This window comes from Pagrus major, chromosome 13 (genome assembly GCF_040436345.1).
Source record: "Pagrus major chromosome 13, Pma_NU_1.0".
NCBI lineage: Eukaryota > Metazoa > Chordata > Actinopteri > Spariformes > Sparidae > Pagrus > Pagrus major.
In genome coordinates, this window is record NC_133227.1 from 13287733 (window position 1) to 13313029 (window position 25297).

The following is a 25297-nucleotide window of genomic DNA, read 5'->3' on the forward strand; positions in this document are numbered from 1 at the left end:
TGTAACATGTTCTGAATTTCACAACTAAACTTCATGAAACACAAATTAAAAAGTAAAACAAACAGCAAAAGCAATAATTAAACAATGAATATGATATAAATAAAACAAGATTAAATAGAATTGTATTAACTTAAAATAGCAGTGGCTGACATAAAAAATTAAATAAAAACACACGATTTAAAAACATAAGGTGCTGTTCTCAGGAAGGCCATATAACCAGTGTATACCTCCTAAGTGTATAAAAATGTCATCATATATTATTAAATATACTTTAACATATTATGGACATTTTAATGCTGGTGTCTTCATCTAATTCAAAATGGCTTCATGAGCAGCTTAGCTAGTAAACTAGAAGTTAGTGCAGCGCAGGAAGTAGCTGTTCCTCAGCACACGGAACAACCTCTTGCTCATCAGGTCGTACTCAAACATGTAGGGTCCACTGTAGATGTATGTGTAACCTGCAGAACAGAGGCTCAGTGTTAGTTTCTGCACAGACTTTTTCTCATTTCAGTCGTCTTGACTTGTAAAAATCTAATGATCTTTAAATGTTACTCACCTCTGTACTGGAAAGCCGCAGTCACCTTGCCGGTCATGCCGGAGAAGGTCTGATCCACCGGCTTGGGGAATCCCTGGTCCATGGTCTTTCTGGCCTCATCATAACTGAAGAATCATGGACAGTACTTAGACTGATTCACCATCTTGTCAACCAACATCTTGTCTATCATTATTATTATCAATATCAGATTTATGTTACATCACGTTATTTGAACACACCTGTAGTAATTGCTGCCAACAAAGAACAGTGTCTTGCCAGAGTGGGCATCATAGAGGGCCGCATCCACTTTCTTTATGGTTTTGGGCAGACCAAAGCTGGAGAGTGGTTTAGGATAGCCACTTACAAGATCATAGCCACTGAAAGCCCACACTTTACGACCTGGATAGAGATGAAAGGAAAATGTTTTTTAGTATATGCATGTTGAGGTAATAATGTGGTCAGATTTGGCACGTTAGGTAAATACAGAGAACAAACACATCACCTTTAAAGAGTAGGACACTGTCTAGTTGTTGGCTTTCATAAGCAGCATCGATGTTGATGGGGGCATTGGGCCAGAAGTTTGTGATGAGGGTCTGCTGAGGTGTATTGCTCTGAGGGTAGCTACGCCAAAAGAAGCTGAGAACACACAAGAACAGATAGAAGTTTATAAATCAGCTCCAGATATTTCAGATATTTGAGCGTTCCACTGTATGTCTACAATACCTGTCCTTGAAGAAGAGCATTTCTCCTCGCAGGGTGGCAACAGCGTCCAGGACCATGGTTGAGTCACAGGCATCGGGGGTGGTGGGGGGCTCAGGTTCAGGCTGAACAGGATCCGTGTCAGGGTTTGGACCTGGAGGTGAAACAAAGTGACATCATCAAAGATTGTGGAGGAGTGTCTTTTTTCCAAGGATTTAGGTCAAGTGCTGTTTTTGCAATCAGGCATCAATGAACTGAAAGGTAGTACTAACCATAGAGAGACTGGATGCCGTTGACATCATCCCGGGGCAGAATGAATGTTTCAGGGTTTTGGTAAGAGTATGTAGGGTACATGAGAGCACCAGGATCATCAGAGTGAGACAAACCCAGGGAGTGGCCAAACTCATGGGCAGCCACCATGAAGAGGACGTAGCCTACAGCAAAAACACAAGGTCACTTACAGTTCCTCTCCATGTACAGTGTATATAATGTCAAAACATACACTGACGGAATCGTAAGTAAGTAAAAGAGACACTATGCAGAGCATAAATAACAAACTGACCAGTATTTGAGCGGAAAGTGAAGGTCTCATCGTCATCAAAATGAGCATCTCCTCCAATGCCTGGGGCTGGGGCGAAGGCATGAGCAAGAGTGCCATCAGGGCCATCAAAGGGGTAGTAATCACCATGATCTGTTAGCAAGAACATATTCATGTCAGGGTTGAAAACCAAACAGAGATACAAGCCATTGACTGGAATTGTGTTAAAAGCAGCAAATCAGAGCTGAGTTTACACAATAAATCTGAGTGCTACGACTAATCAGCTGTCTGACCAGATTCAAGGCACAGAAAAAACACAAAGTTAAAGCTGAGATGGCACAACCAATAGACTGAGCACATGGAGAGTATATAACTGGGAAAGACAGGAAAAGTTATTGTGTACTCACATAGGCGGCCGAAGGAGATCATGATGTCAGCGGTGCCTCTGTAGATTCTTGTGAATCTGAGAGGAGTGACTTTGGCCCAAACCTGCAGAGCTTTCTCTATGGAGTCATCCACCTCTGACACAGACATGTCAGGTGTGTAGTTCTTTATCCTGTAGTACAGAAAAATATACTACATCAATTACATGCATTACCTAAAGGATGTTTTTCTCACACGCTTTCTCTCTTGAGATCGTTCACCTGTATGTCAGGCTGTTTTTCTGCCACTTGGGGCCATTTGGAAATGTGGAGAACTCGCCGATGTGGGCGTCTGGAACGCCACAGCGGGGCTTCTTCATCATCTCCAAGGTGTCACCATCCAGAGTCCCGGTGATCTGGAGACCAAAGAATTTCTGCATCTCACTCAGCTTCGTGATCAGCGGGCTCTTCCCCCGTCTGATAGTCGGGCCGGTTTCATCCATTAGGTTGAAGAATTTTCTCAGGTAGCTCTGCAAGAAAGAACAATGAATACTTAAAAATGTGTCAGCTGTAGAAAGTACATAATATTTGTAAGAAAAGGGATGTTTGTTAATATGCAGGGGTAAAGCTACTTCATTTTTCCCTGTTTACAGCGACAGAACAACAGAGTTCCACATGCACTTGCAAAATAGTGAGAACACATGCATAAAAACAGGCCTACATACCTCTGCCAACTGTTCATCCTGCACAGTAACCTGCTGTATTGGCACGCAGTAAACTGCGACTGCCAGGCTTAGTAGAACGCTCAGATTGAAAGTCTTCATGTTTCGTCGAATGCAACTTCTGTGCTGCAGGCAGCTGTTATATAGGCTGAGGACGGGGCTTGTTTCGAAATGTCCTGCTCCACTCAATGACTCAATATTCCTTTTAATGATAAGAGAGGAAGTTGGGCTCTGATTGCTCATTCAACAAAAAGTTTTCCAAAATGAGACACTGTCAGTATGATGACGTGACACAGGAGGGGCTTATTTCAGGTAACAGGATATGCTTGGGAAGACAATCTCATGAATCTACCTCTACCTCTACTAAAATAGTACTATTTCTATATATTTTTCAGACTCACTTGCAGATTTAGTTTTAGTTGTTTTGTATAATTGGTTTCAGTTGTATTTCTCATGGAAAAATGTACTTGCTGGTTGGGCTATCTTAAAACTTGATTTCACAAAAATTAAATGAAAGGACAAACATATTTATAACCAAATAAGATATGAACGTGTTTAATTAAAACACTTTTTAAAAAAATTGTATCTGGATCCAGATCTGTTCAAAGATACCGAGACAATGATAGACATGCATAGGATACATGTAGTGAATTATTTTATACGTTATAATGGCCATCATTAATAAATGGTAAATGTATAGCTAATTATACTTTATACTTACAGTAATAGTTAATTGATGGTTAAATAACAATGAAATGCTTTATAAACCATTTATAAAGCAATTGTAAAGGCTTATAAACGTGAGTTGCTACTTCAAATTGGCCATCGAAATAATGTTTATGGATGAACTAAACAATAGTTATTAACATTTATATTTGAAGTATTAAGCATCAGTTGTGATGTCACAAAATAATTCCTTAATACATGGTGTATAAAGCATTTAATTGTTTGTTAACAGTCAAATAACTATTAACTAAAGCTTAATAACTATAAATGTACCATTTATTAAAGATGGTTATTATAAAGTATTACCCTTCATTCTTAAAGATATCTATACATTCTTAGTCATGCGGTTGGTTTTAGTGTCGCCTCTGAGAAGTCTGACAGCATTGTTTGTCATATTGTCTCAACTGACCTTCACATTTTTACAAGTCTGTCATCAATAATCTGACCATTGACTCATAAACCCTCATGCTATTGTTGCGTCTGTGCCACGTCATGATTAACAAAAGTCCTGTTACTGTACATTTCAAATGGAGGTCAAGGACATGTTGTATGGTTCCTGACATATAGGCTGCAGATTATTGAAGATCAAAGGTCACAGGGGGTAAAGCTAATAGTCACACATCTTTGAATGCTGTTGGAATAAAGAATTTTATACTGGGGATAACTGTGTGTGTGTGGCAGAAAGGCAGCGAAGCACACGCCCAAAACAGACAGGCACAAGATGGACCATTACCATTATACTGGTCAACATAGGCTTCAGAAGAGCCTCTGAGTGCAAACTTTATTTTTTCCACCCATGTGAAAAAACATATATACTAGGTTTATTAAATCTTAGCATACTTAAGTATACTTGTAGCCAGATTAATCTTTAGTACCCTTCAAGTATGTTAATGCTTAGTTGACTTAAAGTTTGCTATTTTGGAACTCATTTAGCACTGAGTATATTTTAGTTGTAATTAAATTGTAGAAAAGCACAATCTGTAGTGTATTTAGTGAATGTTTAATGTGCCAAAGTGGAACAGCTTCGAATATACTTTTTACACTTTAAGTATATTGCTATTTGTGTACTAAAATACTGTACATGCTTGATTGGTTGATTCAAAGTCTACCTTATTTATGTCATAAGTACATTAAAAATCTATTGTGAGTCTCTTGCAAATACACAAATAATATACCATTAATATATTCTTATTGTAGTAATAGTACATTATATAGCCTTACACAAAACAGTGTTACAAATTAAAGTCTGAATTAATTATGGAACTATTTCCCAATGCTGAATGCATTTCATAGGTATAAAAAAGTGCTTCATTGTAATTCACTATATTCACATTTTAATAATATATTGGAAATATAGTTAGAATGACATGTACTATATTATATGAAAATATATTTCACTCTTTTCCACATTTATTTTCCATTAATCACCGAAGTGGCATTATTATGTAGATTATGTGACAATCTGTAAGGGCATTTGAGGTCTGATGAGCATCAGTCCAAACAAATCAAGAATCCAAATAAAGCAATGCCCCTCATTCCACTGATGACCTCCATTTCTTCCAGTCAGGACACAGGTGGGCTGTGGGTCAGGCTCAGGCTCTGCACCATCCCTCCTCAGGACCTCATACACTGCTCCATGGCTGGCCTCAGTGTGTCTGTTCTGTTGGGTTAAATACAACACATTGCCATGAATACAATGCAATTTTTCTAGAATTGCAATATTTAAGAAAGGCGATACCAATCCCGTAAAATTCAAGCCCTTTTAAACATTTTCAAGGTGTCTAAACCAAAAAGTTAAAGAGAGTCTTATCCACTGCCATTCTCTTCTTCCACACCCCGTCACCTGCATTTGTTTTCGACTTCCAAATTTTGAGTGACCAATAAGTTGTACCATGTCATTATGGGTGTGTGCATGTGTATGCACGCATATGCATGTGTGTCATGAAGCAGCAGGAAAATGTTGCACATTTTTAATGATACATTTTATATTAAAAATGATTAATTGAAATGACACTAGTCTAACGGTTGTAGTAAGGAACAGGTGGACCCAAAGGTGACACCAAACAGGTAGTGACTTGAAAGGTAAATTTATTGATCACAAGAATGATTTCGCTGGTTGGATCCTTACAACGGGTTACGTCGGCTTGAATAGATGGGAAGGCTACCTCCGCTTCCTGTGTGTGAAACAGAGGGAGTTGAAAGCCTGAAGCTGCCATGAAGGGGGTCATGCCAGTGGCTGCACTAGTGAGGGAATTGTGTCAATACTCAACCCAGGGGAGAAAGGTGCACCAGGAAGCAGGATGTTGAGTGGTCACACAGCGGAGGGCGGAGGCCTGCCACACCTGAGAGGCGAACTGGGGACCACGATCAGAGATAATGTCGACTGGGATCCCATGGAGCCGGAACACTTGGAGGATGAGGAGCTGGGCTGTCTCAAAAGCCGAGGGCAGCTTGGGTAATGGGACAAAATGGACTGAATTGGAAAAGTGGTCGATTATGGTGAATATGACAGTATTGCCCTCTGAAGGTGGTAATCTGGCGACGAAATCCACCGCCACATAGGACCAGGGGCGGCTGGGCACGGGTAGAGGGTGGAGGAGACCAGTGGTGGGGGCGGTGAGAGGCCTTGTTCCGGGCGCAAACGGTGCAGGTTGCCACGAACTCCTTGACATCCCTAGTCAGTCACGGCCACCAGAAGTGTTGACGGAGCAATAGCTGAGTGTGTTGAACTCCCGGATGGCAGGTTAATTTGGAGGAATGCCCCCACCGCAACACTTGTGAACGTGCCGTTTCAGGAACGAAAAGGTGGTTGGAGGGACCTGTACCAGGATCTGGAGAGGCACGCTGGGCCTCCTTCACCAGCGTCTCAATCTCCCAGGTGGCTGCCCCAACAGTCCGGGATGAGGGCATGATGGGCAGTCGTCTGGTGGAGCATAGATAGAAGAGGTTCTTGTAGTCTGTCCATGTAATAAAGGGCTGTTGGGAACCCTCCAGCCAGTGATACCCTTCTTGGGGGCCAACACCACTGCCAACAGCTCTCTGTTTCCCACATGATAATTTCTCTCTGCCGGCGAGAGGCGTGAGAAGAAAGCACAGGTATGGAGTCTTTAGGAGGTGATGTCGTGTTGGACCAAAACGCTCCATCCCCGGAGTCGCAGGCGTTCACCTCGACCATGCACTGCAACTTGGGATCCGGGTACTTGACAACAGGAGCGTTAGTGAACTGCCTCTTGAGCCTCAAAAAGACTGACTCAGCCTCAGGTGACCAGGTGAAGGGGGTGCAGGTAGAGTTGAGCTGGGTGAGGGGGGCGGCCACTTGGCTGTAGTTCTGGATGAATCTCCGGCAGAAATTGATGAAGCCAAAGAAATGTTGCAACTGTCATCGGGAAGTTGGTGTGGGCCACTCCCCCTTGGTGGGATCTGGTTGGAGCTGTCCCTGCGCCACCACGTAACCCATGAAGCTCACTGCTGGGGAGTGAAACTCACACTTCTCTGGTGAGTTTATTTTCCAGCAGTCTATGGAGGTCCAAACGCACCTGCTGTACATGTTCTTCAGTGGAGCGTGAGAAAATCAAAATGTCCTCTAGATTAACAAACACGAAGAGATTTAACATTGATAAGGGCCTGAAAGACAGCTGGGGCGTTGGTCAAGCCAAATGGCATCAACTGGTATTCGAAGTGGCCCAGGGGTGTTAAATCCAGTCTTCGACTCGTCTCCTTCCTGAAGTGGTAGGCGTTTTGAAAATCCAGCTTGGTTAAGTTTTGGGTGTGGCAAAGTGGCTCAAATGACGAGTTGATGAGGTGAAGTGGGTGTTTGTTCTTTGCCTTTATGTCGTTGAGGACATGGTAATCAATACAGGGGTGTAAAGATTCGTCCTTCTTCTCTATGAAGAAGAATCCGGCACCCAGAGGAAAAGAGGATGGTCTGACGAGTCCTGTAGCCAGAGAGTCAGTGATTTCTTTTCCATGGCCTCCCTCTCCGGGCATGACAGATTGTAGAGATGGCTAGCATGTAGCGGGGCACCTGGAAGGAGCTCAATGGCACAATCGTAGGGTCTCTGTGGGGGAAGGGAGAGGGCTAGCCCCTCATAATATTCAGTGGGCACTAGCGATAGGTCAGGAGGGTCAAGAGGAGGTGAAGCTGGAGTTCTGGAGATGGGTATGGGTATGGCGGAGCGAGACAGTGTGAATGGCAGAATATGCTCCAGCTGGCAATAGAGACAGATGACCTGTTTATGTGGGGGTTGTGAAGTTGGAGCCAGGGAAGACCAAGAACCACAGGGGAGGTAGGCGAGGAGATGACAAACAGTTGAACTTGCTCTCAGTGATTGCCAGAGATAAGGAGAGTAACTGGGACAGTGCGATGGGTGAATTTAGCCAGTAGCTTACCGTCTAGGGCATTGACAGTCTTGGGATTGACGAGAGGCACAACAGGAATAGATGCTTGCTCGACCAGGGTATAATCAATGAAGCTGTTATCGGCACCAGAAACTACCAACACTTTGATGGGCAGGGACTCACGTGACCACTTGAGGGAGGCAGAGAGGCTGATTCGATTGAGGGAGCAAGAGGAGGAAGTAGTCTGGCTCACCAATGTACTCGCTTTCATTCAATAATCTGTTGAATAATCTGAGCCTTGAACTGGGTGATCAAAAACCTTATGTATCTCATCTATGAAGGTAGAACAGGTAGAGATAACAGGTGAGTTTCCCTCCCGTAACGCGGCTGTAGGTCGAAAACATGAGAACACTGGAGAATAAATCTACCACAGGTGCCTAACTCACCGCAGAAATGCTCCACAGGGGGAACAAAAGGCTCTTTAGCAGGGGAGGGGGGAAATTGGGCAGAACTAGAGGCAGAACTAGAGTAACCTCTAGTTACTCACCTGCAGCAGTGAGTAACTAGAGGTTACTCACTAATGCAGAAGGAGAGGGGCTGGGGCACCGTCTGAGTATTGAGTTGGCCGAGTTGGACACTGAATTGAGAAACACTGGAGCAGAGTCCTTGTAAGGAGGTCATGATGTCTTGGAGCATGTTTTTGTGTCTTCCTACGAGGATCCCTTGAGCGTTGAGAGCTTGATGGATGGAGTTTGGGTCGATTGGATCCATGTTGGCCAGATGATTCTGTAACAGATGGACCCAAAAGTGACGCCAAACAGGTAGTTACTTGAAAGGTGAATTTATTGATCACAAGAATGATTTCACTAGTAGGATGAGATGGTGGGCTGGAGCGCAGGCGAGGGCTCCCTGGGTGGTGCAGGTGGAGACTCATGGTTTACACTTGAGGCTGGCTCAGGCAGTTGAGGTTGTGAGCGGTGGCAGAGTTGTGGGAGGCTGGGTGGCGAGTGGTTGAGGAGCTGGTTTTCAGATATGGTCCGATCACACTAGAAGAGGAGGAAGGCAGGGTTAAAGCGCTGGCGAGTGAACACAAGAAGGCTTTCTAAATACATAAACTCAAGAGATACTGAGAGAAATCAAGTACCACTGGAGATGGCGACAATAATCTGGCACCGTGCAGAGGAAAGGTCTGGGTATAAGTGCAGGTGCTGATTATACTCAATGTGCTGCAGATGTGTGGACTGGCACAGCTCCGACGACCAGCAACAAAGCCATACCCAGCCTCACCAAGCACCTCTGAAAAAAATAACAACTAGACTTTGATTATTCCTTTCAACAGTAAACTAATTTACCTCCTTGCAATTCAGTATACTAAAGTACAAAGGGACATAAAAACATCATATTTGTCGAAAGTAAACTAACTTGCCACTGTATGTATTTGTAATTTACTGTACTTTTTAAGTGCACAAGTACTTGAAATGCACAAACATTAAAACGCACTGTTTAGAGGTCTACTTAACCTAAAATTAAGTAAAAGTACATTAAGTACACTTCAAAAAGGCATACTGACAGTGTATTACAAACAACATGAAAATAAGTACAATAAATTATCACTATAAATATTTGCAATTAAGTATACTTTTAAAAGTAGTCTGAGTGAGTAAGTGCACTTAGAAATAACACTCAATCATAACTTGAAATGCATGAAAACGTTTTTATTGAAATGTGAATTTTCAAGATATGCTTTTGCTTTAAACAAATATGTTAAAAAACAAAGTTCAAGTACATGCACCTTAGAAATTACACATCACTTTAACTAAAAGTACATTTTCCTGTAATATATTTCTAGAAAGTGCATTATAGTATCATTACTTCAAAAAGTGTTAAAGGTTTTATTGTGAAAATTATGATGTTGGTATATTTGTTAGATATTTACAGATAGTGTATCATGCAGCTAGGCCTTGAATGAGGGGTGATTTCCACAGAAGCAGGATTTTCCTACAGACAATTAAAGAGGCTGAAACTTAAACATTAAGTGACAATTGCAGGAAGAGTTAACGGCTCCAAGAACTAACTAACTAATTTTAATAATAACAGACCGATCAGATAGATATAAGAGGTTTTTCATCGATGACAAATTACCACAGAGTAATGGCACTACGGAATTTTAAACGGTCAACATATTGTCCAAATACTTGCAACTTTGTTCTTCATATAATATAAAAGTATTGTGAAAAAAGTGTTCAGAAAATGGACAATATGCAAAATAATAACAAAACACACTTAGAAATGTGCTTAAACAACTTTTATTTGAAAATTTTTTGTGCCAATTTATTTTCACATCTTCACATGTGCAATTGTAACAACTTGTGAATTCATTTATGTAACATGTTTTGTAAAACAAAGTAAAACAAAGTAAAACAAACAGCAAAAGCAATACTTAAACAATGAATATGATATAAATAAAATAAGATTAAATTGAGTTGTATTCACTTAAAATAGCAAAGGCTGACATAAAAAATAAAATAAAAACATGATTTAAAAACATAAGGTGCTGTTCTCAGGAAGGCCATATAACCAGTATATACTCCCTGAGTGTATGAAAATGTCATCATATATTATTAAATATACTTTTATAGTTTTATACTTTAAATATAACATATTATGGAAATTTTAATGCTGGTGTCTTCATCTAATTCAAAATGGCTTCATGAGCAGCTTCGTTAGTAAACTAGAAGTTAGTGCAGCGCAGGAAGTAGCTGTTCCTCAGCACACGGAACAACCTCTTGCTCCTCTGGCTGAACTCAAACATGTAGGGTCCACTGTAGAGGTAGGTGAAACCTGCAGAACAGAGGCTCAGTGTTAGTTTCTCTGCAGACTTTTTCTCATTTCAGTCGTTTTGACTCTAATGATCTTTAAATGTGACTCACCTCTGTACTGGAAAGCTGCAGTCACCTTGCCGGTCATGCCGGAGAAGGTCTGATCCACCGGCTTGGGGAATCCCTGGTCCATGGTCTTTCTGGCCTCATCATAACTAAAGAATCATGGACAGTACTTAGACTGATTCACCATCTTGTCAACCAACATCTTGTCTATCATTATTATTATCAATATCAGATTTATGTTACATCACATTATTTGAACACACCTGTAGTAATTGCTGCCAACAAAGAACAGTGTCTTGCCAGAGTGGGCATCATAGAGGGCCGCATCCACTTTCTTTATGGTTTTGGGCAGACCAAAGCTGGAGAGTGGTTTAGGATAGCCACTTACAAGATCATAGCCACTGAAAGCCCACACTTTACGACCTGGATAGAGATGAAAGGAAAATGTTTTTTAGTATATGTTGAGGTAATAATGTGGTCAGATTTGGCATGTTAGGTAAATACAGAGAACAAACACATCACCTTTAAAGAGTAGGACACTGTCTAGTTGTTGGCTTTCATAAGCAGCATCGATGTTGATCGGGGCATTGGGCCAGAAGTTTGTGATGAGGGTCTGCTGAGGTGTATTGCTCTGAGGGTAGCTACGCCAAAAGAAGCTGAGAACACACAAGAACAGATAGAAGTTTATAAATCAGCTCCAGATATTTCAGATATTTGAGCGTTCCACTGTATGTCTACAATACCTGTCCTTGAAGAAGAGCATTTCTCCTCGCAGGGTGGCAACAGCGTCCAGGACCATGGTTGAGTCACAGGCATCGGGGGTGGTGGGGGGCTCAGGTTCAGGCTGAACAGGATCCGTGTCAGGGTTTGGACCTGGAGGTGAAACAAAGTGACATCATCAAAGATTGTGGAGGAGTGTCTTTTTTCCAAGGATTTAGGTCAAGTGCTGTTTTTGCAATCAGGCATCAATGAACTGAAAGGTAGTACTAACCGTAGAGAGACTGGATGCCGTTGACATCATCCCGGGGCAGAATGAATGTTTCAGGGTTTTGGTAAGAGTACGTAGGGTACATGAGAGCACCAGGATCATCAGAGTGAGACAAACCCAGGGAGTGGCCAAACTCATGGGCAGCCACCGTGAAGAGGACGTAGCCTACAGCAAAAACACAAGGTCACTTACAGTTCCTCTCCATGTACAGTGTATATCATGTCAAAACATACACTGTCAGAATCGTAAGTAAGTAAAAGAGACACTATGCAGAGCATAAATAACAAACTGACCAGTATTTGAGCGGAAAGTGAAGGTCTCATCGTCATCAAAATGAGCATCTCCTCCAATGCCTGGGGCTGGGGCGAAGGCATGAGCAAGAATGCCATCAGGGCCATCAAAGGGGTAGGAATCACCATGATCTGTGAGCAAGAACATATTCATGTCAGGGTTGAAAACCAAACAGAGATACAAGCCATTGACTGGAATTGTGTTAAAAGCAGCAAATCAGAGCTGAGTTTACACAATAAATCTGAGTGCTACGACTAATCAGCTGTCTGACCAGATTCAAGGCACAGAAAAAACACAAAGTTAAAGCTGAGATGGCACAACCAATAGACTGAGCACATGAAGAGTATATAACTGGGAAAGACAGGAAAAGTTATTGTGTACTCACATAGGCGGCCGAAGGAGATCATGATGTCAGCGGTGCCGCTGTAGATTCTTGTGAATCTGAGAGGAGTGACTTTGGCCCAAACCTGCAGAGCTTTCTCTATGGAGTCATCCACCTCTGCCACAGACATGTCAGGTGTGTAGTTCTCTATCCTGTAGGACAGAAAAATATACTACATCAATTACATGCATTACCTAAAGGATGTTTCTCTCACACGCTTTCTCTCTTGAGATCGTTCACCTGTATGTCAGGCTGTTTTTCTGCCACTTGAGGCCATTTCCAAATGTGGAGAACTCGCCGATGTGGGCATCTGGAACGCCACAGCGGGGCTTCTTCATCATCTCCAAGGTGTCACCATCCAGAGTCCCGGTGATCTGGAGACCAAAGAATTTCTGCATCTCACTCAGCTTCGTGATCAGCGGGCTAAACCCCCGTCTGATAGTCGGGCCGGTCTCGTCCGTTAGGTTGAAGAATTTTCTCAGGTAGCTCTGCAAGAAAGAACAATGAATATTTAAAAATGTGTCAGCTGTAGAACGTACATAATATATTTAGGAAAAAGGGATCTGAGTTCCACATGCACTTGCAAAATAGTGAGAACACATGCATAAAAACAGGCCTACATACCTCTGCAAACTGTTCATCCTGCACAGTAACCTGCTGTATTGGCACGCAGTAAACTGCGACTGCCAGGCTTAGTAGAACGCTCAGATTGAAAGTCTTCATGTTTCGTCAAATGTGACTTGTGTTTCTGTGCTGCAGGCAGCTGTTATATAGGCTGAGGACGGAGCATGTTTAGAAACGTCCTCCTCCACTCAATGACTCAATATTCCTTTTATGGACAAGAGAGGAAGTTGGGCTCTGATTGCTCATTGATTGCTCAAAGTTTTCCAAATTGAGACACTGTTATTATGATGACATGATACAGGAGGGGGTTGTTTCAGGTAACAGAATATGCTTGGGAAGATTTGGACTAAATCAAGATGAAAACAATCTCATGATTATGACAAAGTAACTTGGTAATAGCTGTATTTTTTTTTCCATAATCAGTTTTCTGTTGTATTTCTCAAATGAACTCTTTTGCTAGTCAAAGTATCTAAAAAAATGTGATTTTCACAAAAAAGAATAGATATTGTAATGAAAGAAGTTATAAACATTTAAAACAATAACATATATAAACAGGAAAAATAATATAATCTTGGGAGGAACGAACATGTTATACTGTATATTACATTACAAGATAATGTCATTAGCGTGCCAACAACTTTTTCATTGTCTGTGCTTTACTTCATTCTCAAAGACATGTATACATTCTGAGTCATGCAGTCTACTTTAATATCTTGTCGTTTTGTCTCACTTGAACCTCAGATTTTTTCAAGCTGCTCTGTTGCTGCTGCTTCTGCATTCACTGTGCTCTGCAATTTGATTGAGAAACCACATCACAGAATCCAAACGGCTCTTAAAATTATGTTTATTGATTTGAGTTACCAGCAGTAGAATATTATTCATTCTGCCTTCATCGTCTTTTCTATTGAAGCTTCCAGGGATTTCTGAAAACATTCAAGTCAGTTAATCCTATAACATATTAATGGATACTGTACTGCACAGAAGACATGACAATGACAATGGTTTCTGACGTGATAGAGGTGCTGTGTGACTCAGCTACAGGTAGTTATTTTCCATCCAGATATATCTACAACCATTTCAAAGTTAATGGAAAGCTACATTTTAGTCACTGTTACCTAATAGTGGACACAAAAGAACGGTAATGTCTGGTGTAATGTATTGTCTGCGGTAAATTAATCAACAGCAGGAAATGCAGACACTCTGACAGAAATAAGATGCTGCAATGAATAGAAAGTTGTTTTTTTTTAATCATGAAAAATATACATTTTTAAAATCAATATTGGCAAAAAAATCATTGACCAATAAATCACAGTGTCACAGTGTTGTTAAATAAAATACATTTGACATTTTTTGGAGTATCTTTGGAGGAAATGTAGTTTGAAGACATGCATTACATATGAAGACATTTAAAAACAAATCTTAAATACATACACAACCACATCTTGTATTAGAAAAAAAAAACATACATTTAAAACTTTGATATGAGGTACAACTGCCATTATTACAACATTGTATGAGGTAACACTGTTAACCACTTCCCTAGATTGTTCATCAGTTCCCATTTTGGTATTAGGTACATCGTACATTTTTGTGTAACACTTTGTGTATTCACACACAGAGAGGATACACAGCGCTGTCGTCATCCAGCCGCACAGTCTTTCCTTCAGTTATCTCCTCCCTATCAGTATTTCATTGTCGTCCTCCGTCTTGCATTCCAGCAGGTCGTTAGCAGGGCCGGTGGCGACGACACGTTTGGAGTCGGAGTCATATTTGTAGTGGATGTTTCCCTTGAAGAAGTGCACAAATCCTGTTGGGAGTTAAGATTCATTATTGTGATACATAAAATGCACATAATTGAAGGTAGTAAGATGCTACATCATGTAAAACATCAGATTATCATTGGTCACAGTCATGATGCTAACTTGCAGGCCATCGGGGCTCCTGCATCACTATGGGGAATGTTAATGCAATCTTTTTTTTTATCTTTTTCTTTACTGGAGAATGAAGTGATCCGTCAGTCCTTTCACCATCTGTCATTGCAAGAAACCAAACTGGTAAAGAAAGCTACTATATTTCTTCAGGAAACTTAAGAAGATAAAATGCCTCTACCTCTCTCAGAGAGCAATAGAAAACATCCCGGGTGGAATCATAAACTGGCATGGGATGTGCAAGGTGAGCGCAGAGCCCAAAGAATACTAGAAAACACCACCCACCCTAACACAGTCTGTTCACTCAATTCATCCTCATCCTCTGCGCTCTCTGTTATGCTGGTTTCACCATACCATTACCTTTTGCACCCCTCTCATTCCCACTATAACAAAGTCTTTCCCACTTGCACTATAATTTAAAACACACCCTGATATTACACAGATGATGGTAATTTAGTTTATTTGTTGTTTCTCCTTTTATTGCTACTTTTATATAGTTTCTTCTATTTTGTCTATTTTATTTTTTATATTTTATTCAAATTTAAATATTGAAATATCTGTTAATATAATTTCTGCGTGTGTATCATCGACAGCTGCATTTAATTGTACAGTCCTGAATTGTAAAAGGACAAAAAAAATCAAACTTTGAAACCTTATTTGAAAGTTTTTCTTTGTGTTTGTGAAGCACTTTGTGGTATTGTTTTGAAGACTGCTGTACAAATGATGGTTACTAGTAATATTACTAGTGGTGGAAGTCACAGTAGTAATATTAAAGCTACTACAAGAAACTTTCCGTTTTCTGTTGATTCTGGAGGCCTCTTTGGCCAAAAGACGACGATGATGAAACACAGTAAACCTTGTTTCTGTGATATTCCACCAGACTACAGAGTGGCGTCCCTCCTCAGCCTGTGAGACTCAATTCAACTGCAGCAATCCAGGATGAAAAATAGTCCTGATGTTATGACTTATCTAACCCATATTTGACCGAATCTGACCTGGTGACAGGCATTAAGAATGACTATAACTGTGTAGAGATTGCCAATCTTCTTGCTGATGGTCTTGTTTGCTTATGTATTAAACTGAGATGATCTCGTAACCAGTTAAAACACATTTAATAACGTTTTTTTTTTGTTTTTTTTAAAGAGAAACAGCATTAGTTTTGGATAGTACCCTATAAATTTAAGTGTCAGATGCAGTTGCAATCCTATCTGCATGTATTGCTAGAGCCTCATTGATGTTTGTTCTTTAGCTCTTTATTTTGTTGTATTTTTTTTTCTTTCTCTATGTGTAGCACCTTTTATGAAACTGAAGGCAGAAAAGGAAGGTGATGTAGCTACCATCAAAGAAGACAGCTGCATCTATTGGAGATGGAATCCCCGGCCACTGCTTCTCTATAAGTGACGGCGATCCCTCCATCATCTCCTGCAGCTCATTGTACCTAGAAAACATGATAGAGCTTTGTCTCTATGTTTTTAGGTTACACAACAAAACCACAGTGCCAGCTGTGTGTAATGACACCAGCAGAGTCGTTCTGATTAACAAGCTTGGTAACCACGCTGGATGAGAAATAGTAAAACCAGTAATAGTGACGCTGCTTTACGTACACAGGAAGTTTGTAAGTTGTCACTGCAACAAGACCTAAGGAAGTGGTCTAGTCAAGTCATGCCAATCACAGATTTGTTTCAGGGCTCCAAAGACTCTTTACCAGGGAAAACAATGGAAGAAGCCTCTTATCTCTTTAACTTAGCATCAAGGCTGGAAACATCTGTGGGAGACTGTAGGACTTGAATTACCTCCAGCACTCATTTCCAGTGAAGAACACAGTGTAGTGGTCATTTCTGAAGTGAAGAGCAGCGTCTACAGATTTTATTCTGGTGGGGAAGCCCAAGTTGGAGATGTTTTTTGGAAAACCCTCCTCAAGCTGCAACTGCTTCAGCACCCAGTACTGATGACCTGAAACCAAACATTACTGTCTCACATTTGCAGATACTGCACATTCCATATTCACTACCCATTCAGGTGTACCTGCTTTTTTCATTAGAAAAGTCAATTAAAGCGCAAAGTGCACAATTCATGATGTTCTTTAAGGATATTCCTTTATTTTACCTTTGAAAAACACCATCAAATTCTTCCTTGTTTTCTCATAGACAGCATCCAAGTGGGTAGGAACACTCTCTGGCCACAGGCTGCTGATCAGGGTGATTCGTGTTTCATCAAACTGAGGATGTTTGCGCCACATGAATCTGGAAAGGCAGAAAATGATCAAACACCATTTCAATTAATTTCTTTTGTCTAGTATCCTTGGAGACACCAACTGAGAAGAAAGTCTGTCCATCACTTTTCATGATGTAGACATACCAACGCAATCACCAGACTGAATGTTGGCAATGTATGTTTCTGTAAACCAAGGATATGTTGAAACTTTGTGTTTCTTTATGTTGCAACTTTAGATTTCATTGGATTAAATCTTTAGTTTGATGTTGTGACAACGTTGTGCTTGTTGTCTCGTAAGGTTTAGGTACAAAAGCACTTGGTTAGGGTTAGGAAAAGATCATGTTTCGGCTAAAAACGTGGGTTTGTCGCCACAAACACAGTTAGAAAATGCCCTGACGTTTCTTTAAAAATATCCAGTGGTTTCACACTTTCAAATGTTGAAACACAGTCTTGAACATTGGTCACTGGTTTGACAGCCTTCTCACCTAGCTGTAATGCATGCACCTCCTGACATTAAGGTCAGCTCATACACAAAATATGTGAACGTGATATGACACATATTATAGAAATGTGTATATGGTACATATTTGGTACAAATTTGAACAAAGGTTTGTAGAAACGTAAACTGCCAACATGTTATCCTGCTGACTGGGTGGACATACATGTAAATGGACAGTTTTACATACCTATCTTTGAAAAACAGGACCTCCTGTTGTAGTCCTGTCACTGCATCAAAGGACAAATTTGGATCACATTTTTCAGGTGTTCTCGGAGGAGGTTTTTTTGACAACAGTGAAGCAAACTTGGGACTGATACCTGCAGGCAACAGAAGGAAAAAGTTAAAGTGCCTTTTTGACAGAAACTATCAGACCCCACACATGTGACTAGGTTAGCTGTTTTGTTTTTGTTTTTTTAAAATAAAGTCAAATAAAAGCTGCCTGACAAGAGAAGGCTCCTGTGACTCACATGAATACATCATCTGCAAATAATCTAATCTATTCCGAGCCAAAGTCACGGATATCTGCACGGAGAAAGATATGTAAGCTTGCCTTAGTAAGGCTTACATTTAAAATTGAATGTCTTTTAAAATAAACTGCATGCTAATGTGATTTAACCATTATGCATTTATTTTATAATGCAGCTGACTTTTTTATTTAGTCCTCTTACATCTACAGATAGTAACTACCTAGAATGCAAAGCAGCATAAAATAATTTTTTTTTAAAATTCATCTGACATCTACTTAGACGCAATGACAATGAGTCAATCTGTGATGTATTTACAATCTGAGAGCGTGGGAATTTAGATTTTAAAACAAAGCTGTGACACTGTCAGATGATGAAACATTAGAAAGAGGAAGTTGTGGTTTTTAGCTTTTGGGCTTGTCATACTTCTGCTGTGGGTGCAAAAACACAATAATGTAATACTTAGTGTTTGATTACTGTATGTGTGTGTGTGTGTGTGTGTGTACACACACATATGGTATTTTTGAGCTTGTAACTAAAATGTAAATATTCAAAGGCAAATGCTATTCAATATACACATGTGCATTTCATTTTACAAATGAAAGCAAATCAAAGGTAAAGATGAGATTATACGTGTATCTCACAACATTTGCTTTGGAAAGGAATTAACAACCTCTGTGAATCCAGCTGAACTCACCATACAGGTGTTGGATGTCTTTGACATCACGGAAGGATAGCTGAGGCTCATAATTGGGGGCAAAGTTGTATGCTGGGTACATGATAGCCCCGGGGTCAGATGAGTGGGGCAGGCCAAGTGCATGCCCAAATTCATGGACAGATACAGCAAATAGGTTGAAACCTAGAGCAGGAACACAAGCATTTTGAGGGCTTCATGGCACAGTCCATGAGGCTGATTACATTTGGTTATTCACGTTCTTGCAGAGAAAACAGATTAGATTGTTAATGCTCTCACATCTTTCTATTAAAAATGAAAGTAAAGCCAGGAACCGGTTAGCTTTAAAAAAAGACTGGAAGCAAGGGTACGAGTGTAGTTTACGTAACCCCTGTAACATCACAACTGGGAGTTTTTACACTTTCAACACAACATTAATGATTTGACTTTGCTGGCCTATTTTTATTGCAAGAAAGAATCCGGCTTCCCACTGTTTCCCACTGCCTCCAGTCTTTATGCTGAGCTATGCTATCCATCTCTGGCTGTATCTAACTGGCAGCAAGAAAGTGGAGAAGTGTAATAACATCGTACTGACAGTGGTGTTTTTGTGTTTTTGTGTGAGATCTCAAACTTTAGTACCTGTAGAATTAAAGCTCCAGTCTTCCTCAGCATCAAAGTGCACGTCTCCACCAATACCATACCCAGGCATAAAGGCATGAGCCAGGACTCCTCCTTTGCCATCAAATGGTGAACCATCCTTATGGTCTGCAACAGACAGTTAATCATTATATTCAGAAAATCCGTTATGCCATGTGTCAGTGTCAGGGCCAGGGAGATCTGGTCTCTGTAGAGCTCACCTCCTTTCATAAAGGAGATGACGATGTCAGCCTCTTTCCTGCTCCGCCTGCGAAATTTCAGCGGTGCAACACTGGACCAGACCTTCCATGCCGCTCTGAAGACTTTGTGAACCTTTGAGGCTGGGATGGAGAGGCTGTAGCCAGCGATCCTGGGGAACAAGGAGAGACTTTTACTACTTCGTTTGATTCATCTTTACTTTCATGACCCATTTAATGCTTTTTGTCTTAGCTGTTACTTAGAGAAGAGTACAATGATCTATTTAGCTTGGCATTTGCAGTCATTTAAGTGGCATGGCTTTATAGATGTATCTGATATTCACGTGTTGCTGTTGTTCCTACTGTAGAAGATCATAATTAATGTTGTTTAAGGATCATCATTGCAACTGACCAATCACGCTGTTGTGATGTCATAGCTTGGTGACTCGTGTTGTTGTGATTCCTGGAACATCATAATGACTGTTGCTCCAGGACCATCATTTCAACTTGACAAAGTGCGCAAGTGGAGCAAGACGTCAAGGCTGTTAGGTGCAAGACTCCAACTCAAGAGACCATGGAACATAGTGTTATACATTTATGATTTTTACACTCATGGTCACGTGTTGTTTTGTGTTTCTTTTCTGGTTTCTGTCGCCGTTTAATTAGGATTTTGGAGCAAAAACACTTACTTAGGTCTAGGCAACAACAACACATGGTGAGGTTTAGGGAGCAAAATTTCTTGGTAAGCTTTAGGTGATACGAATACTTGGTTTGGATTAGGCAGTAAAACAAAATCTTGGTTAGGTTTAGGGAACAAAAATACTTCATGGTCCCGGAAATACATTAATCACGTTATTCCAGGAAAAATACCAACATGGCGATATCAGATCATGCTGGGTCTACAGATGGCAGTGTCTAGTGGATGGATTTCCATTAAAGTTTGTACTGACATTTATGGTACCCAGCAGATGAATCCTCAGGACTGATTCTATGGCTTTTCCTCAACCTCCACCAGGTTCACGTTATGGATTTTGAGTAAAATGTTAACCACTGGCCTATTGCATGCACGGCCATGAAATGTAGTACAGACATTCATGCCCTCCTCAGGATGAATTGTGGTAACATTTGAGTCAAAACCTGCGAAACTAATGACATTCCCTCCAGCGTCAGCCCTACTAGTGCTAATTCCTAAATGTTAACACCAACTAACAACTTTTACCTGTATTCTTGTTGCCAAACTTGTGTTAGCATTTAGCTCAAAGCACTGGAAAATCACATCAACATCATTTTCGCTGCACTGCTTTGTGATCATCTTTAACCTGTAGCTGAGGATGCTCTTCTTCCAGCGAATCATTTTTCCAAATCGTTCCACATCAGACAGACCACAGCGCGGCCTCTTCATAACTGCCAGGGTCTCTTTGGTCAGCTCTCCACTCGGAGGCAAACCAAAGAAGCGCTGCATCTTCTCGACCTTATCACAGAGTTGGGTCGTCCAATCAGATGCATCTACATCTGTGTCTGCAGACCTCTTCCGTCTCTCTGACTTGGGCCTGTAGCCATAGAAGTGTTGTAGATATTCCTAAGGACGATAACTCAGTCAGTTTCTGCAAAATAGTGAATTACAGCAGTCAACTAAAAGGTAATGAATGTAAGCTGATGTACACTCAAACGCTATAGACACAGTTTCTTATTTAATGATTTCTTCTGTCTGTGCTCAAAGGTTTCAGCAGGCTATCTCTGATGCTCATCTCAGGGCTTAAAACTTTGTTGGTTGCAACCTGATTTTAGCTTATTTTCATCTTCCATTTTATTTTGTTTGTTTTACTCTTTCTAAAATCCCAATGTACTGTATGTGTCTTTCATACTGACAATTCATACTGCCTTGTCTTTCTACTTAATGCTTTTTATATCTTATGTAAAGCACTTTGAATTGCCTTTGTGCCTATAAAAATAAACTTGCCTTGCCTTGTTGTCTCTACACTACACATTCCAAACATATTCTCAAACCTTTAATTATAGTACAGTGCAGAAATGTTGCCATACTCAAGTAATAGTAGGTGTCAACAACCACCACACAAGCTCTAGAGACACTGTAGCCTCCGACTTAAAGGATTACTGAAGCTCTGTGAAAGTGTGTACAGTAATCTCCACGGCTCAATGTTCCATTGACTGTAACACTTCTATAATGAGAGTGTGCTCATGTTGATTTTGACGGATTTAGTAAATTAACTCAATTTAAAACAGAATTTAGTATAAAAATGAACAGGTTACTGCAACAAGGGTGTAAAAAGAAGATTACAAATCTACAAATAATATAAATCAGGGGTCAAGTCTGGACTCCTTAGCTCATAGAGAGAAGGAGCAGGGACCCGTACATACTGTATTACCACAACATATTGTATTAAATTCCATTGCATATCAAACTGGGCCCATTATAACATGTAGGCCAGCCTATAGTGACATGTATAAACAAGTCAACAGCAGTTGTAGCGTGGATAATTATTGGCACGTTAAGCTCACTCTCTGCAGATTCTGCATGTCATGCTTGAAAAGCTGCAAAACAATCCACTGAATGTCTGTACACTTGGGATAATAATACAGGTGACTGGCCAATATGTTACAATGACACATAATTAGCTGACTAGTTCAGCGTTATGGATAACGACCAGGTTAGCTTGCGCACATGATTACATGAGGAATCATGGGTAGACCATCATCATGTTGAGTAAATTAAACTTTTTTTTATTGTTCTTATATATAAATAATAAAGCACTGGGGATTACCATTAAGTCACACCTCCACTATACATGAATGTCTATTCAACAGTTGGAATTGTAAAATGTACCATTAAGACAATGGTTTGCCCGTACGAGGGCAGCGACGTCACCAGGCAGCGCATTCTTTTTCCTTGAATTATTTGAGTGATCCTTTGCCATGAACAGGTTCCCGTTATCAAGCTCCTGTTTCTTTTGCCTCTCAGTTCAAGTGTAACGTTAGGGTTTCATGTGGCCACTGTTTTGTTCATGTATGATAGAATAGTACAGCTGTTCAACCAGGCTTTGTAAGGTTGCGACGTTAGTAATAAATGACGAGCGTTGTGGGAACTCCAGAAACGTGTGGCTGTGAGTTTTGTCTAACTTTATTGTCCTCTGCTACCCTCTTACATCAACCAAGAAAAACAGATCCAAACTATTACAATGTTACTTATTTTTTTCATTTAACTAAATATATCAAATATAATAGTATACCAACTTTCAGTACTTGACAGTCTTCAATATTGGATGGTTAAGACACAATTCAGTCAGAGGCTAATTTAAATTTAATTTTAATAACCAGACCTGTGAACTACCCAGGAAGTGGCATTCCTGGCAGCGTGGAGAAGGCTTTGAACCAACATTTAGAATAAACATTTACAGAAAATAGCATTTAACATTTTACTGAATATATAAATGATATGATAAATCTCAGTTAATACAATCGTTATCATGACGTATCAGAAAATGTTAAATTCTAAAAATGTAGGATCAAGATCACTCAAACACAGGATTGGAGGTCATAAAATGTGTTTCACTTGGCAAATATCATAACTGACAGTGCCTCTGCCTGTGGCTGCTGTGGCTCACATATTTTGACTGCTGTTATCGCCTTTCTTCATCATCTGTTAGTACAATAACACTGGCTTTGTAGACACCACATCTGCCACTGTGCCTGTCTTCTTGAGAACTGAGTCTAGTCTGACTGATAGTGGAGCCAGGGGGCGGATGTTCAGAAGAAGAGCTCAAAGAATCATTATCAATCCATCACAGATTTACTTCAGCTGAGGTTTCAATGGGCCATAACTTGCAGATATTATTCAGTTATCTAATTAAGTTATAGTATAAACACTGCTTCTGTTATCTCATCATAATAAGAAATCAAATTGGGTATTATTAAACCACAAAATGATTAAGCTGTGGATCTGTGATATCATTCGAGTGAAATCACAACCACAGCAGCTCTCAGCCTCCAGCAGAGTGAGCGCCAAGAACTGATAACTGGAGGGTAAAACAGTGTGTGTTTGTAAACACGAGCAATGCAATGAGATGTATTTATAAAAAAAATTCAATTTATAATTAATGCACTGTTCTTATTTAAGTGACTGAATTAAAGTGGTTTTGCTCCAAAACGAAAAGCAAAGATTTGTTCTAATAGTTTATAGATGTTAAAGTAAATCCCCACATACAGAATAACGGAATCAATTTTAAGTTGCCATACATTTGTGAAGCAGTGAAACATGTTTTCTGGAGTAGAAACAGAAACACAGATACTAACACTGGGTCAACAGCAGGGTCAAAATCCAGCACTTAGCTGAGCAAACAAATCACAACCCGAGCAAAGCTCCACTCAGGTCAAGGTTAGTGGAACTATAAAGCTGTCCAAAGTAATAAGACAACCCTATCTGAGGAAAGACACCTGTCAATCTAGCTGGCTGTTTGTCATCCTTTCTTACAGGGGTCATGCATATAAACAATAAAGGTAAATACCTCTGCAAACTCCTGATCAGCTTCAGATGGTCCATCATTGGGTCCTGTAGGCAGGTCAGTGGTTCGGAGAGGCAAGGCAGTAACATTAGTCTTGCAGGGCATCATGAGAGACAGAAGACTCAGCCAGAGCATCTTCATGTTTGACATGCAGGAGTCACAGTCAGTCAGTCTGTCAGTCCCTGAGATGTGCTGCTGCTGATACACAGGACCGTATGCAAAGCTGCGGTGGGGACCACCTGCCAATTATGAGTGAGTGCTCATGTCCCAACAAGAACAGCAAGGTGGCTCTGCACATAACAGGTCTTCAGGCCGCTTTTTATAAAGCTCTCAGAGTGGGACATCGGTCCGATCTGGCACAAAATTCTCTGTAACATTGCGGTCATATTTCTAGATTTAGGAGTTAAAACCTTTTATCAACATTGTTAACGTAGTGTAGGAATCTGCCCCCATCTTACGCAGGAAGACATGACTGTGTCTTCTCGGCAGATAGCAACAACTTTCATTTCCCATGAATGCTGAAAGAAACCTTATATAGCAAGTGTCCTGATTTGAGATGGAACAACGAGTACTGTCAGTCCTTTTATTGCAAGTTAAAGCTCCAAAACCCCATTTTCAACAATTTCCCCAGCACTATATGAGATTATGTGAGGAATCAACATGAAATTAGTTATGGATGATCCTGAATATTAAGTGTAATGTAAACGTGGACCAGAGGAGCAGACCAACAACACAGCAAAAGAAAACATTTAAAAAACATTTACTGAAACCAGCTGGTCTATGAGCCGTTTCATTGTACAAGAGAATAAGATTTGTGAGTCGATTGTTTTTGTTTATGTAAAATATAGCTATACATTCAGGATGCAATAAATTTGCATATTTGAAGTGCAACAGAGCATTAAAGTGTCATTTATGATAGCAGATAATTGAGGGGTTAAAAACATAGATAGGCACACTGCCTTATAGCCCAGAGACATATTTAAATTATAGTCTTTACCTGTACTGTCTGCTAGGTGAGGAAAGAGTGGCTGATTTACTGTGCTGCATCCTTTGTTTCTTGTTTTCTTGTTGATCCT

General features: G+C 40.4%; 3 protein-coding genes across 3 annotated transcripts; all 3 read right to left on the reverse strand.

Moving 5' to 3' along the window:
* Positions 1-302: 302 nt before the first annotated feature.
* LOC141007184 (collagenase 3-like) lies at positions 303-2958 on the reverse strand. The gene is made up of 10 exons (XM_073479536.1): positions 2860-2958; positions 2417-2664; positions 2180-2328; positions 1797-1925; positions 1507-1668; positions 1259-1388; positions 1038-1171; positions 775-934; positions 557-660; positions 303-458 (listed from the first exon to the last, which is right to left on the reverse strand). Exons 1-10 carry the CDS (start codon positions 2956-2958, stop codon positions 349-351), a joined length of 1425 nt encoding a protein of 474 aa, XP_073335637.1. The 3' UTR covers positions 303-348.
* Positions 2959-10210: 7252 nt separating this feature from the next.
* LOC141007183 (collagenase 3-like) lies at positions 10211-13269 on the reverse strand. The gene is made up of 10 exons (XM_073479535.1): positions 13091-13269; positions 12707-12954; positions 12470-12618; positions 12087-12215; positions 11797-11958; positions 11549-11678; positions 11328-11461; positions 11069-11228; positions 10851-10954; positions 10211-10761 (listed from the first exon to the last, which is right to left on the reverse strand). Exons 1-10 carry the CDS (start codon positions 13187-13189, stop codon positions 10652-10654), a joined length of 1425 nt encoding a protein of 474 aa, XP_073335636.1. The 5' UTR covers positions 13190-13269; the 3' UTR covers positions 10211-10651.
* Positions 13270-14757: 1488 nt separating this feature from the next.
* On the reverse strand, positions 14758-24362 carry LOC141007327 (collagenase 3). Its single transcript, XM_073479678.1, has 10 exons — positions 24225-24362; positions 21021-21280; positions 19726-19874; positions 19508-19633; positions 18884-19054; positions 17919-18048; positions 17125-17261; positions 16812-16971; positions 16356-16456; positions 14758-14897 (listed from the first exon to the last, which is right to left on the reverse strand). Exons 1-10 carry the CDS (start codon positions 24360-24362, stop codon positions 14758-14760), a joined length of 1512 nt encoding a protein of 503 aa, XP_073335779.1.
* Between the last annotated feature and the right edge of the window lie 935 nt (positions 24363-25297).

Coding starts and splice junctions, on each gene's coding strand:
- LOC141007184 (XM_073479536.1), bottom strand. CDS start 2,958: ATGAAGACTTTCAATCTGAGCGTTCTACTAAGCCTGGCAGTCGCAGTT. Junction 661..774: donor GTTGGCAGCAATTACTACAG/GTGTGTTCAAAT, acceptor ATGATTCTTCAG/TTATGATGAGGCCAGAAAGA. Junction 459..556: donor TGCGGCTTTCCAGTACAGAG/GTGAGTAACATT, acceptor TCTGTTCTGCAG/GTTACACATACATCTACAGT.
- LOC141007327 (XM_073479678.1), bottom strand. CDS start 24,362: ATGAAGATGCTCTGGCTGAGTCTTCTGTCTCTCATGATGCCCTGCAAG. Junction 19,055..19,507: donor CTGGAGCTTTAATTCTACAG/GTACTAAAGTTT, acceptor TTCCTGCTCTAG/GTTTCAACCTATTTGCTGTA. Junction 14,898..16,355: donor TGCAGCTGTCTTCTTTGATG/GTAGCTACATCA, acceptor AACTCCCAACAG/GATTTGTGCACTTCTTCAAG.
- LOC141007183 (XM_073479535.1), bottom strand. CDS start 13,189: ATGAAGACTTTCAATCTGAGCGTTCTACTAAGCCTGGCAGTCGCAGTT. Junction 11,462..11,548: donor ATGCTCTTCTTCAAGGACAG/GTATTGTAGACA, acceptor GTGTGTTCTCAG/CTTCTTTTGGCGTAGCTACC. Junction 10,955..11,068: donor GTTGGCAGCAATTACTACAG/GTGTGTTCAAAT, acceptor ATGATTCTTTAG/TTATGATGAGGCCAGAAAGA.